This window comes from Pelmatolapia mariae, linkage group LG22, assembly GCF_036321145.2.
Source record: "Pelmatolapia mariae isolate MD_Pm_ZW linkage group LG22, Pm_UMD_F_2, whole genome shotgun sequence".
NCBI classification, from domain to species: Eukaryota; Metazoa; Chordata; class Actinopteri; order Cichliformes; family Cichlidae; genus Pelmatolapia; species Pelmatolapia mariae.
The window spans coordinates 12,931,697-12,946,458 of record NC_086245.2 but is presented as its reverse complement, the minus strand read 5'-3'; the positions used below and the strand labels follow the sequence as shown (position 1 = coordinate 12,946,458).

Genomic DNA, 14,762 nt, shown 5'->3' with positions numbered 1-14,762 from the left:
GGAGGTGTTAATCATCAGGAAAAACTATAAAATTAATTAAAAAAAAAATACTGTTAAAAAGTCTAAAAATGTTTGCCCTCCTTCATATTTTGGCCAGATTGGATCTTTGTCAGGGCGATTCTGAACCCCGGGCCTCATGTTTGACACCCCTGCTGCATGGCTTTTACCTTGCAGTATAAAGCCCTGTGATGCAGCTGTGACTGCTATATAAATAAAATTGAACTGAAGTTGTATTAGCATGGCTAGGGGAAAAAAAGAGGTTGGCCACTGTGACAGCTAACATGCTGTATGCACGAGTTTTGCCCGAGCCCAGATGTTACCAGATTTCATTCAAGAAAACATGTTTAATAATTGGCCTTACATGAATCCAACAAGCAAAGTCAGTGTTTGTGTAAAACAAGCTCCAACATTGGTCTAAATGGCTGACAGGTTTGTTTTTTACACATATATAATGCAGAGCGTCATCATGGAGTGGGTAAGCTCATCTGCATACAAATACTGTCATACGTTAAAAACTCAAGGCGGGCTTGTGCGGTTTTCTTTCTTTTATGACAAAAAAATAAACAAAGTTTTCATTTAAAACCTTTTTACTTTATTGTAGAAAAGCTGATCAGTCTGAATAATCGTCACATATCTCGTCAAATGTAGACATAAAAACGCGAGTACACAGTGGTATGAACCTCTTCCTGCAGTTTCCCAGTGATTGTTATTCTGGTAGACCTTCATCTTCACAGAGGCAGCCTCTTTCCCCCACCACCGCCACCCCCAAAATGTGATAACATGGCTGTATGTTCCTGCAAGCTGCCTCATCCATAATCATCACCACAGCTGAAACTAAGAAGTATTAACTTCAGGAGGCACAGACGGGGTGTACAGGGGCTCCCTAATTATGGACGTGTCATCTGAGAGGCGCAGATACAACACTGATTAGAGGAGCTCTTGGCTACAATACAAACAAACCGATGTTTTCTTCTGGAAGAAAAAGCGTGTGATGGCGAATAAAGAGGTAGTAATGGAGCTCATCTGTTAGGCAGAGGTGATAGAGCAACATACTGTAGTAAGCATGTGTAGTAGCCATCAGTACAAGATGGGAAAGCATACTGTACAATTAAAATGTGCCAAGATACATTCATAGTGCAGACACAAACAATCAGGACCTTCACTTTCTAGTAACTTGCTGTAATATATTGTATATTAATATATACTAAATCATCTAAAGTAGTACATTTGATTTTAAATAGTTTTAAATCTGCTTAGGTTTCCTTAATTCTTCTAAAGCTCTGAGAGACCCAACCTGATTGGTAAAAGCCATCGATACAAAATAGTAGATTTACTTCTATGTTAAAAGTGCTTTATAAACAAACTAATCTGGGAACTACAGGAGATGTGACCCACTCTAACATGGCATGAAACCTGGAACAAACACTGATGATTTCTGAGAAAAACGCGCTGATCATTAAAAAGAAAAATACGAAGTGGGACACTAGTGGCAGGCGTCATAAACTGTGTGTGTGTGTGCAAAAAAAGGCCTTGACAGGTGAAAAATAGAAATATTCTACTTTGAATACTACCAACTGTATATAAAATGTACTGCTCTCCCCAGGAGTCCCAAACTGTGGAGATCCCTTTGGCACCTTGCTTGTTTCCTGTTTGCGTCGCCGTAGTGTCACTCGGTGGGGTCTGAAGGTCCACGGGGGACGCCGCTCCCCTCGTTTGACCCCTCCCCCATCCTCCTCAGCATGGGGAACTGGAGTTGTTATAGTCCGTTAGAAAGGAGCGTTTTTGATGTCAGGTTGACTTCCACAGCGGGTTATTATAGCTCCAACCGTCCCCCTGCACAGGTGAGGGAGAAAAAGCCTTTTAAGAAAATAAAAAAGCTCAAAATTGGATCAAATTACCAAAATTTACAAAGTAAGGCCCATTTAAATCCCACCCAGTGGATCTTTAAAAACTTGCAATATTGTATAAAAGCTTTTTATGCTTGATAGCACATGAAAATCAGAAATAAAGCATCTTAGATTATAACATTATTTCCTAAAATCAATCAAAATAGGATTCAGAAAGCAGTAAAGTCCAACTTTTGAAAAGTATGCTTATTTATACACCATTACTTGGCTCATTGGCTCCTTTACCACAAATTACTGCATCAGTGTGGGTCGAAGAGATCAGTAACACCTCCGCAGCGCGCAAAGCTGAAGTCCATGTTGCTCTGTTAGCATCTGTAGTCTTCTTGATAAAGCTAGCCAGCTGATGATGGAAGCACAAAGTGCTCTAAAATCTCTGTGTTGATTCTGGACTTGGTAAAAACAGAGCGAACCAACACCAGCAGATCACATGAAAACTGCAGAAACTTCACTCTGGAGCTTGGACTCGGTGCCTTCCTCTCTTCCTCCAGACTCCATGACTTTGATTTCCTTTAAAAGCAAAATTGACTTTCATCTGAAAACTTGGATCCTCATCTCTGAGAGATGCACGGTATTTGTACAGTTTGAACTGCAATGTATTCAAACTAGAAAATTCTCATAATCTGAGATACTCATTCTGTTTTTCATGTGCTGTAAGAAATAATCAGTCTTTTATATATAAAAGGATGTTTCACTTCATATGGAACAAAATGTATCTTTTGGAAGTAAAAAGCAAAAAGAAAAGATGAACTTCATCAATTTTTTGGACATACACTTGTACTAGTAGTTCTCTCTACAGGTGGTTGTGGCTCAGGAGGTAGAGCAGGTCATCTCTTCCAGTATGAATGCTAAAGTATTCTTGTGCAAGATACTGAACACAGAGTTGCTTCTGATGTGTTTACTGGAGTTTGAATGTGCATGAATGTTAGATAGAAAACACTTAGATGTAGAAAAAAAACTGCTTGTGTGCCTGAGTCGTAGTGTATAAGGTGCTTTACATAAGAAGCAGTCCATTTCTGTAAAGTAGACAGCAATATAGTGGAAGCAAAGGTGATTAAAGCAGCACGACTTTGCAGAAAGTTCTCTTTTAGTCGGTTGCCACTGCAGAAGCAAAAACTAAACCTAACATTTAGTTTGTTGTGACCAAAAATGTATCGCCACAAAAACAGCACACAGTATAATCACACAGTTACAAGCGCTGTGTGTGCCACTAATGAGGAAAAGGGGAGAGGCGTTACTTCTGAAACAGTCAGCAAGGCTCAAAATTCTTTTGCTTGTCAGGGCGACTAAATAATGCAAAGATTTTCACTCAGATTTGACAGTAAATGAAGCGCACTATTTATTAAATATAGTATTATGCCGTGCAGTGTGATATACTTTGAAATAGGAATGTTTACAAAATAGAGTTCAGACTGAATCTTATTGCTCTTGCAGTACCTCTTTAGTGAAGTATTTGGGCATCCAGGGTTTGTTATCAGCTGCTCTCTGCCTCTCCTCCCCTCTCTGACACTCCTCCAGTCTATGTTTGTGCTCCGTGGCCTCGTCGATGTTCCCTTCCTTCAGCGACTTGGTGACGTTTTGCCACAACCGCCTATAAGCCAAAACACATTTAAAAGCATGTCAGAGGGCAAATGAGTGTGAAACGCTCCCAAAACGCTGACTGAACTCTGCTGCCTTTCACCTGGATTCTGTCCTCGCCTGTTTATCCACCGGCCGCAGCTGCTTCTTGGTGACGGGAAGTTTGGTCGTGTCGATCACTTTGGTTTCCCCGCTGCTGTACGTGAACTCCAGCGTGCCGTTCCACTCTCCCTGTGCTTTGCACACGATGGTGTTGGTCGGGTTGTGCTTGACCTCTGCTGTCACCCTATGGCAGCAAGTCAGAGGTCGTTGTTGTTGTTAAGTTAAAAGCAGGCTTTAGCAAGCAGATATTTAAGATATATGCATGCACTTAAAATCAAATCATCACTTAATGAAGCTTCTGCAGAAGTTCTACATGTGACACGGATCTCCTTCATTACTGGGTGTTTGGGCTGTTTGTCTTCTCTGGGCTGCCAAAGCCACATCTGCCATCATTACTCTGCTCCTCTGTTCCCTGTGCTTTCAATCCCAGTGCTGCTCTTCTATTTTGACTTTCAGACTCCCAATCTCCACCTCATTTGGTTGCCCACAGCCTTATCCAATTCTCCACCTGCTTCATCTCCAACACTGCCAACATCTAGATTCCATGGATCGTCACCTACTACCTACTCTGCTCTGCCGTCAGAGTAGGAGTAGCAGTTTCATCAGAGTTTAATCGCCAAATAGTTCCTTTATTAAAGCACAGAGTTTTACTAAAACTAACTTCCATACTGTGCCTACACTGTGACATCCATCTGTTGACTAAATTAACGGAAACAGGTTGAGCTTGAGCTTAGGGCTCAAGGTGGCTCGGAATGAAACGTGATCTCTCAGTCCATCCACAGGAGTCTAAGGGGTCACTGAGTTGTTTGATTATGAAAACGATGTAAGTAACACGCTACAGCATTTACCATTACTGGATCTCAAGTCTACTAAATGCCTGTGGAAGATTTTGGACCAGTGTTGGGTCGCATTCTCCACCACCACTGTCAGAAAATGGTCACAAATTTAAATGGTCGCCTGTCTTTACTTAGTCGCTAAATCACATTACTCCAATCATTTTTCAGGAAGTTGTGACTAGTTTGTTTGGCTTAATCAGGAAGACAAAAAGAGCAAAGCTCTCCACATTATTTGGTTCAAGTAATAAATGATTTTCTTGAAAAAGTTATGCAACAAGCAATGCTTGGATCCGTAGGCTCTTCCTCAAGCAATCCCTATCATCTGTTGACCAACAGGGTGAACTGAAGTGCCATCCAGAGCCTGTAAAGAGAACAATGCAGGAGGAAGACATAGAGGGTCCTCTCTGACCACAGACTCCTAACTCTCTTGAGCAGAAGCAGAAGCATTCAAACTGCATACAACAGGTTCAGGGAGAGCATCCACCTGCCACATCTGGACTGTTCTTATATGAAACTTCCTGGTTCACACTGATGATGCCACATTGACACCATAAGTGAAACATTGTTTTCTCTTAATGGTAAATGGCCTGTATTTGTATAGTGCTTTACTTAGTCCCTATGGACCCCAAAGCGCTTTACACTACATTCAGTCATCCACCCATTCACACACTGGTGATGGCAAGCTACATTGTAGCCACAGCTGCCCTGGGGCGCACTGACAGAGGTGAGGCTGCCGGACACTGGCGCCACTGGGCCCTCTGACCACCACCAGTAGGTAACGGGTGAAGTGTCTTGCCCAAGGGCACAACGACCAAGACTGTCGGAGCCGGGGCTCGAACTGGCAACCTTCCGATGACAAGACGAACTGCCAACTCTTGAGCCACGATCTAATGGTGAAGAAGAGTTCTGGTGCGACAGATAGTTAATGTCCTTTATGACCAAACCAAATTATTGGCAAACATTTCCTGTATTTTCTCTGCTTAAATCAGCTAAAATGTTTCATTTTATAAAATAACTCACAAATACTGAAACGTTAAGACAGAAGCATAAGCTGTGAAATCCACTGCATGCATGAACTACTACTGTTGGTGACATAATCTGTCATATGTAAGAGTCTGATAACCTCACAGATGAATTATTTAATTTCCTCTGCCTTCCCTGAAGTGAACAAGAACCAGCTGTCCTTTCTTAAACTGAAGCACATGTATAAAGAAGCTATCGCAGAGGGGGGGAAAAAACACTCACCGATGTACCTTCCCTCCGTAGAAAGGCTTTGTGTGGAAGGTCACTGTGGCCGAGTAGCCGCTCTTGACACAGTTGATGGAGACTTTGCCCCCCAGCTCCACCCAGGGCACAGTGAGGATGGAGCGGGCGTAGGCACATGGCAATGTGAAGACGTACTCCTCGTCGTGCTCGAGGAGATAAAGGACTCCTACGGGGAGAAAGAGACGGAGCCCTCAAAGTCAGTCCGACAGGATATGATGAGAGCAGCTACAAGAATTTTTTTTTTTTTTTTGAAGCTCATTGTGAGAATAAATTGTTTGAGTAATCCAAGAGAGAGAACGCCATTTTCCAAGAAGTTAAAATCAGGTGAGGAATGCCAGCACAGCTGATTTGCCTGCACACCATCCGTCTTTGTCTGAAAACACAATCAGCTGTCAAAGTAATTAAATGCGTGGGCTTCGTATGTGGATGTTTTCACTAAGCCAGCTATGTGCCCGTCGCTGACTGAGCATTTTTCACTTATGAAACACAGAAGGCAGCCTGGAGACTTAAACAGCAGATACACAGACATTAGACACTCTTTAAAAACTTTACATGTGTGCACGTTTGTAAGTGTAGGGGTGCAACACCTTTTCTTTTTTTAACAAATATGGATTCAGATGTGTTTTCAGTTCAAGCTTTATCTGAAAGATCTTTAAAGCTGATATATTTATTGTTAAAATTGTAGATGCTTATATAGAACATGGCCAAAGGTTTCTAGCCATGAGGGCAGATTATCTGTGAGTTACCCCTTTCAAGTGTCAGGCAGTCCTAAAGTTTTTTTTTTTTCTACTACAGCATTTTTACGACAGCTATGAGAGAATATGTCCCTAATACAGTCTCAGGTGGGTGGGCGTCTTCTTCTGATAAAACCTGTTTGAGGGACAGCAAATCACAGGAAGGTTGGCTTACGGGGAGGGCGGCCTTAAAGACAGCTTGGTTCAGACGGGTCACATAAATAGGATATTAACGGCATAATAGGACATATAGATGGGAATTACTTTTGAATTGTGAATCATGCAAAGCCATTCTAATATAGTCTAAGACAAAAAGGAGCTGAACTAAAACCACTCAAGATAATGTCTGATCCCAACAGATGTATCACAGTGCATTTCAGAACGGATCCATGAGCAGCTTCCAGCTCTGGATTGCACAGGAACAACAAAAATCATCAAATTTACCAAATAAAACATAAAAAGCAGACTGCATGCTCTGCTTTTGAGATGCTCAAGATAGTCAGAAGTTTACATACAGTCATCCTAGGCACGGTAGTCATTGTGATTTTGGGCTTGCAATGATTTGTTTGACAGCACTCCTTGGACTGACCAATACTAAGGACAATGGTAAAGTCCAAGGAACTCAGTGAAGATCTGAGAACTGTAGATTTTAACAGGTTGGAGCTATTAGACCCATTTCTAAACTGCAGATTCAAAGGTGATCAGTTTAAACACAAGTTATCTGGATGTGTTGCAACTTAGCAGTCTGTGTGAAGAACAAAACTGTCGCCTTCAAATGGAATAGGTTGGGATGTTCAGGCGCAACCCATGAACCACCAAGGATCAAGCATGCCATAAAGTGGAAACTGCTGAAACACCAGCATCACTGTGACAGTGAAGCAGGTTTTACATCGCCTCCATACTAAGAGGATGTAGACCAAGAAAGAAGCCCCTGCTACAAAATCAACACCTTGAAGCTTGACTGAGATTTGCAGCTGCGCACTTGGACAAGCCAAATGCTTTCTGGAGAAAGGTTTTATGGTCAGACGACACAAAGATTCAGTAATTTGGCCACAGTAACGAGGTCTGTTTGGAGAAGTAAAGGCGAGGCTTTCAAACCTAAGAACACTGTACAACCTGTCAAGCATGGAGGTGGTAGCATCATGCTCTGGGGCTGTTTTGCTGCCAGTGGTTCTGGTACATTCAACAAAGTGGATGGAATAATAAAGAAGAAGGACTACGTACAAATTCTTCAACAACCCAAATGAACAGTTGAAACTTAGACACAGTTATAAAAAGAAAATGATCCTAAATATATATCAAACTGATTTTGAAACTGATAAAAAAGGTTAATATTAATTGCTGGAATGGCTTTCTTAAAGCTCTGACCTCAACCCAATTGAACATTTGTGGACTAGACTTAAAAGCTGTGTCTGTGCCAGGAATTAATCAATTGAAATGAATTTTAAATATTGCCAAACAGAGGGATCAAACACCAGAATTATGGGATATATATAGTTTGACCCTGTATTAATTTGCAATGATAAAAGCTATTAACTACAATGGAGAATTTTAGCAAAATGGAAACCAGTTTCTCTTCGGGCTCCTTGTTTGTGTTTCAATCTCTCAGGAATCCCCATAAAGAAAAGCTATTGTGCTTCTAATAATCCACTCACCAACAGCATGTGTGTCATCAGTGTACAAGGAGATTTAGCTTGTCATGAACAAGATCTCAAGTTTTCCCATGCCCCTCTCATGACCACGAACAATTTTCAGCTCTACCATCATAACCTCGTGTTTACAAGAGGTCACTTGTTTAGCTGTTTCACTGCAAGATGCCTTCAGGGGAAAAAGCTGCATGCGGTCCCATTGTGAGCACACAATGACACAGAGTGAGAGAAACCAGCGACGGGAGTGCCAGGCTTAACCAATTACTGCTGAAAGAACTGTCTGTATGGTAAATGAGTAAACTCGTGGTGGTGGAGTTATTCAGAGCTCATTTAGAGCAAATAAAAGTAGCAACCACAAAATATAAGAAATGAACTCCTCCTCCAAGGGGCTCAAGTGATGAAGCTTTTCATTTACGAGTCAAACACATAGAAAAACTATTAGAGAGATGCAAATTCTTACATTAGGGTACATTTTGAGTAAAGGTGCTTTAGACAATTAAATACGAAGATCAATACCACGTGTATATATAAACCGGATTATTTAGAAAAGGGTATTTTCCAAAGTGCAACACAAACAAAAATCTATACTGATTCATCTGAACCTTTAACTGACAGAAGTACATAAAAGTATTTCAAAAAATAATTGTAACTGTATTTTTTAAATTATACAAATTTAGAATTTGATGGCTTCAAAAGCATTCAACAAGTTGGGACAGACTTATGATGGATGTTTCCTCCAATTAGGAAACACTGTTGGTTTTCCATTTATTGCATTGAATTTTTGTTTTACATTTTTTCTGACCAACAAAATGTTCACTTAACAAACTGGTCACTCAGCTGTCATGAGCCAATTCCATAAGTTTCCATTTCAAAAATAATCATGGTCCAACTTTGAGCAACAATCAGAGTCTGTCTGCAACAACGGACTCGACTCGACTGGTTGTAAAAGAAACTTACTTTTGCAGTTAAGTCACTGTCCCGAAGCAACAACATCAGTATTTGTGGAGTAATTTCTGTTTCCAATAAGATTCTGCCTGGACTCTGAATGTGAATAGTTAATGTGAATTTCTGCGAACAGTTAATCTCCATATTATCACAAACAGTTTGCATGCACTGTATCTGAACCTGACCTCATTCAATCACACCTGATAGTAGACTGACCCCAACTTTTTCTTTGACCATTTATGCACTAAAGTCACTGTGAAGACTGCAACTAACTGCAAGTGGTTGCAGACCTGATTCCAGTCTTCAAAGCAATCATTTCAAGGGCAACAAGACTGCATGCTTGTCATGCTACCTTGGGTCGTTCTGTGGTTTTCCCTAGTGCACAGATATCGAACTGCAGGCCTCAAGGGCCGGTGTCCTGCAGGTTTTAGATGTGTCCTTGATCCAACACAGCTCATTTAAAGGCTAAATTACCTCCTCGACATGTTTTGAGGTTCTCCAGAGGCCAGGTGTGTTGACCCAGGGTATTATATAAAACTTGCAGGACGCCGGCCCTCGAGGCCTGGAGTTCGACACCCCTGCTGTGATTGTAGCATTAAGCAAATTAATTGGTAGCAGCATCCATCTCCTGTTGAAAAAGTACAGCACTTCATAAAAAGGAGAATCACACAACAGTGACCAGGACTGCTGAGGTGAGTTGAGGCGTTACATCGAGCAAGACAAAATTTCCAGCTGCAAAACTACAACATAATATCCTCAGTACCAAAGTGATTAAAAGGTTTTATTAAAAGGAAGGCTGATGTAATGCATCAGTAAACATGCCATGTGTGTTGCAGCTGTCAAATCCTGACATTTTGTACATTTCCAAGTGCAATTAACTACTCAAAGTCTGTCACTTAAATATAGGTTCAAGTGATATTATAGATTATTTCAGTGATTTTTTTCTTCTTAGAAAATACCCCAACTTTTCCAGAAATAGGATTTATATTTGTTTAATCCAAAGCTTACACTACAGTCGGCAAAACCCTTACGTAGCACTTATATAAAAGTGTTAATGATGGCCACGATATTAAGAAACAAACAAGCGATTTCATGTTAATTATATACATATTAATATATCTTCAATAACTGTCACTCTCCTGAGTACTGAAGTCCATTATCAGTCAAGTAACGACATAACATCCTGAACACGTTTTCAACTAATCATGTAAAGGTTCTAAAGATGCTTTTGCATGTCATAGATTAAAGCAAAGAACTTCAGTTAATCCAGATGTGGCACATCAGTGTATAAAAAGGTTTATTATTCTTTTTTTCTATCCTACACGACCTCTAAGAGGCTTCATACACTGGGATGCAGGTCAAACCGAAATCCAGCATCTCGTGTGGCTTTCAGGCTGCACCAGCTGCCGTTTCTTATTCTGCTGCTGACTCACTGCCAATCAGTATCAGTGCCTCTTTATAAAACTACAGTATCAGCTGCTGTCAGGAAAGACTCCACTGCAAAAAATAAATCCACCAATCAATGGATCCTGGGGTGACGGTCATCGTGTTCTCTGACGGCAGCATCAGCCTCCGCGCATGACAACGAACTGCTGTGTCACAACCTGGTGGCAGGTGGTCAGTTTATGTATCCGGATTTAGTTGATTGGGCTCAAGGACTTCCTGTATCTCGGCTCAGGGTGACTCATCCCTGACAGCTTACTCTACACGATGTAACAGTACCAGCAGAGAGGTCTGGGCTATTGATTGCCACAGGAGGGATCTTATAGTCCTCACACAGACAGAACACAGTGGCAGGCAGTTTTGGTGAGACACACTGTTTAGAGACTTTCTACATAGCTTGTAGATGCTAGAAGGTGAGCTACACTAAATGAGGGATTGTTCTTTATTAAAGGGGAACTATTTTTCTCACTTGTGGCTCCATAGCATATTCTTGACCCTGCCAGAGTAGATTTACATGATTCACAGTTCAAAATTATGCTTATTTATCTTATGCAGGTGCATAACACTATTCATCTGCTAACAAGCCGTTTTTTCTCCTCTCCCTTTAAGAGAGCTTTCTTCTGATTGGCTGCCCCTTGCAAACAGAAGCTATCAAGAACAGGTGCATGTGGCTGTGCTTACAGCTAGAGCTGTATGCATTAATAAAAATAAAGTAAAGATCAAAACAAAATGCATGAATGCAGGAGACTTTGATTGTTTTCTGTGATAACCTTTTTTTGACCCACAGTATTTTAGGTTTGTGGTAGACTGGCTCACCTTCTCCCACCATGGACACTCCTATAGACATGCCCATGAACTTGCTCTTGGTCCACACGTGGGCGTTGACACACATCCTCCGTTCCCGGCACTCACAATAAAACCCGGACACAGGGGGATGATGGGACACCTGCTCGGCCACAAAACGCACTCTGTAGCAGCTTCCCGGTGAGTCCTCGTCCTGTTGTGTGTTGTTGGGGCCTCTGCTTGGCTCCCGAGCCGACCCCGGGTTCGATCTGACCAAAGGCTTGACTTTGTCCCGAGGAACTTCCCAGGAACAGTGGAAGGTCTCCCCCAACACGGGGTTGTAGGGTTTCTTTGCCACGGCACCTTTCCGCCCCTCGTGGAAGGCAGTCAGGTAATACTCCACAAAGCGGACTATTCGGTCCTCAGCTGTGGACCCCGCTGTTATTGACAGGAACATGTCAGGGTGCGCCATGAAGTTAGCGTACATTTCCAGCAGTGATCGCTTTTCCAGAATGAAAGTAGGCAGCACCACCTACGAAAGCAACACAAAGAAAAGATTACTAACACTTTGTGACACTCACATTTTATTTCAGTCAGTGCTGCTACAATAAAACTCTATAACCAAGAACTTTTTGGTGACTTGACTTTCTTCGGCCTTTCCATTTGCATCCATGAAAGGCCCATGTCGGGGAGAGCAGCTGTGGTAGAAAGATTCCAAATTACAGAACCTAGCTGACGTCAATGACAACAGATATGATGCTGATTAACTCAGACACTAAAGAAGAAAGAATAGAGGTAAAGGTGAGTTGCAAATCAGCTTACAGTCGCAGGAGGAACTTAGGAGGGTTTAGTACATGACTTTGAGGCCTGGCTGATCGAATTCTCATAAGTCAGGATGCCATCTCTCTTATTGAGTCAGTGTTTCTGTGTCATACCCGTGTGAGATCCATTCCCAGTTTGAGCTGCGAGAGCAGGTGGAGAATGATGCTCCGCTGGTCATCCAGGACGCCCAGGTCCTCCTCTTCATTGTCCTCGGTATCCGTCACCTCCTCACTGGGGCTGACGTCTTCCAGCCCTGGGTGCTGCTGGAAGACGGGAAAAGAAAATTGGCCTACGTGGACTGCTTGCACAAAATCTAACATATTAATTATTTTTTTCTTCATCTTTTATGTCGAAATCACACATATTTTCACATCTTGAGAACTAAAAAAAATGCAACAAACTAAGAAGTCAATCAAAAGCTAACACCAAAAGATGGTGCACATTCGGGACTTTAGTCATGCTTAGTATTCCACAGTCACAGACACAATGGTGCTCGCTCCGGCACCTGTCCTCTGAAAAGGCCAAGAGGAGGAAGATAAAGCCATTTTCTTCCCCCACCATTCAACTGTCAATACCAATGATAAGGTCACGCATCTCATTTAGAGGCCAGGACAGGACCTGTTAGAGAAGCAACCTATCGGGACACAGCCAATTACCAATTATCACCAGTCATTCGGTTCATTTTCACTGTGGCCCATTCATGTCCTTTCAGCCTTTCAAGGCACTTTGAGTGTTTCAAATGGCAACAGGAGCTCTGAATTTCTCCGAGTGCGCCGACTGGCCTCTTGTTTGGACTCAAGAGCCTCGAGCTTTGACCTTCACTACGTCTGCAATGGTGAGAAGTTGTGTCCTTCGTTTGTGTCCCACCATTCAACTACAAACACATCCAGTCGAGGTTAAAGAAGAGCTCATGCCTTTGATATCTCCTGCAGCAACTTGGGGCAGAAAGGAAGATGGGAAAGAAAAAAGAAAGAGGTTGATGTATAATGCAGAAAGTGCTCTCGAGGCTGCAGGCAACAACTCCTCTCTGCACGCCCCTCTGCTCTTTATCCTCCATTTCCATCTGTGACTCTATGCAATAACATTTACAGATACATACAGTACATGTCCTCTTTCCTACTCTAGATTATTTTAGTGAAGCCGCTGCAGGAAAAAAGCCAAAAGCAGGCAGGAATACTGAGGGAAGTCTGATCTGAAACTCCAGGCAGTGTAATTGCACACAGGGCTCCTGCAGAGAGCCGGGAGAAGCAGAAGAAAACCAGAGTGTTCCAGGACCCGAGTGCCTGCTTGTCACCTGAATATTTTATTCCATGGGTGCACGCCAAAAGATCCACATGCACACACAGACTACACGCTCTCTGCACCAAAACATTTTTGCACAAAAGACACCAGCGCACACAGGAGGGAGCATGCATGAGCACACATGTACAGGACTCCCTGGGGCTGGCTGGTTCTCGCAGCAGAGTGATATATATAGAAGTGAAAAGGAGGGGAGGGGAGGATGGTAGGAGGAGGTCTGTTATGATTTCAGTGGTTCTAACTAATTAAAGAGGTTCCTGACAGCAACAGGAAATTACTGCTGAGGAGGTCAGAGCATCTCTCCAGAAAACCCTCAAGTGGATATATCGGTGGACTCGGTGGCTGGCATTAACTCAGACTTTTTAATGCAGTCCAACTCGTCCAAAAGTGGATCATAATGTGTCTCAAATAGGAAATAACTGCAAAGTGTGTTTAGATTTATGGCTCCATCGAAGCGAGAGAGGGAGAGGACAAGAGCCTGTACACTATTAAAAGGTTTCAGCACCGTTCCTCCTGCTACGTCACACATTGTAGCAGAAAATCCATCATTTTAATAAGTTCTTCTACAGTCATGTTTAAAATCGCGTATATGCCCCTCTTGCTCTCATGTAGTGCTTCCTGTCGCATTTTTTACCTTTTTAACTGCCCACTTTTCCTACCACAGTCCCTAACAATTACATATGTTGTGAACATTTAACATACACACAGACAAAGCTCAAATTTTCAAAGTCAAGCAGTTTCTCCCAAACTCATCTCATACAGTGTTGTATGAGATTCCTTTAAAGTGGTGAAGTAAGTATTCAGATCACCAAATTACACTTTATGTGCTTATAAAGAACGACAGATTCAGCTGTATCTGCAAAAAGGTAGGTTATCTAATAATTAATCATCCAGATTTGATTTATATTTAGCAAAAATAACTTTAGTATATAATTTAACTAGTGGCTAGATATGACAAATAAATGGAGTGGAGTATAGTTCAATATTTTCCTCCAAAAATGCAATGCTTGTATTCCACCATGTTCATAAATGCAATATAAAGAGGATGTGAGAGATTTTTCAGATGAACCACAAAAAAATGTCAGCTTATAGCAGACCAATAAGGCATTAATACATATCTATTAACAATTAGTTACAGAATTAAGCATGTCAGATGTATTAATGAGAGTCTAAGAGTGTATTTTGCACTTCAAAAACAATTTCAGCAACTTTAACAGATGCAGAAAATGTTTACCACACGAATAAACCCCAACGGCTGATTTGTTCTATAATGTATGAAGTCAACAGAGGCGCTCAGTGTTGGAGGAAAACTCACTGCTTCCCATATCAGACCAGCAATGTTTACTGCCAAAATGCACAAACTTGTGCACACTGTGTGCCCCCCCCCAGGCTGCATACACT

General features: G+C 41.9%; 1 protein-coding gene across 3 annotated transcripts in view; it reads right to left on the bottom strand.

The window, feature by feature from the left end:
* Positions 1 to 569: 569 nt before the first annotated feature.
* LOC135932887 (oxysterol-binding protein-related protein 10) overlaps positions 570 to 14,762 on the bottom strand; it is a 93,022-nt gene continuing 78,829 nt past the window's right edge. For 2 of the 3 annotated variants that reach the window (XM_065470600.1, XM_065470602.1), the window contains 6 exons: positions 12,176 to 12,325; positions 11,274 to 11,772; positions 5,666 to 5,852; positions 3,586 to 3,768; positions 3,342 to 3,495; positions 570 to 1,833 (listed from right to left, as the gene is read on the bottom strand). In XM_065470600.1, coding sequence (XP_065326672.1) covers positions 1,789 to 1,833; positions 3,342 to 3,495; positions 3,586 to 3,768; positions 5,666 to 5,852; positions 11,274 to 11,772; positions 12,176 to 12,325 — 1,218 coding nt within the window. In that variant the 3' untranslated portion in view covers positions 570 to 1,788. The remainder of the gene's footprint in view (positions 1,834 to 3,341; positions 3,496 to 3,585; positions 3,769 to 5,665; positions 5,853 to 11,273; positions 11,773 to 12,175; positions 12,326 to 14,762) is intronic. The other variant, XM_065470601.1, reaches the window with a different exon arrangement.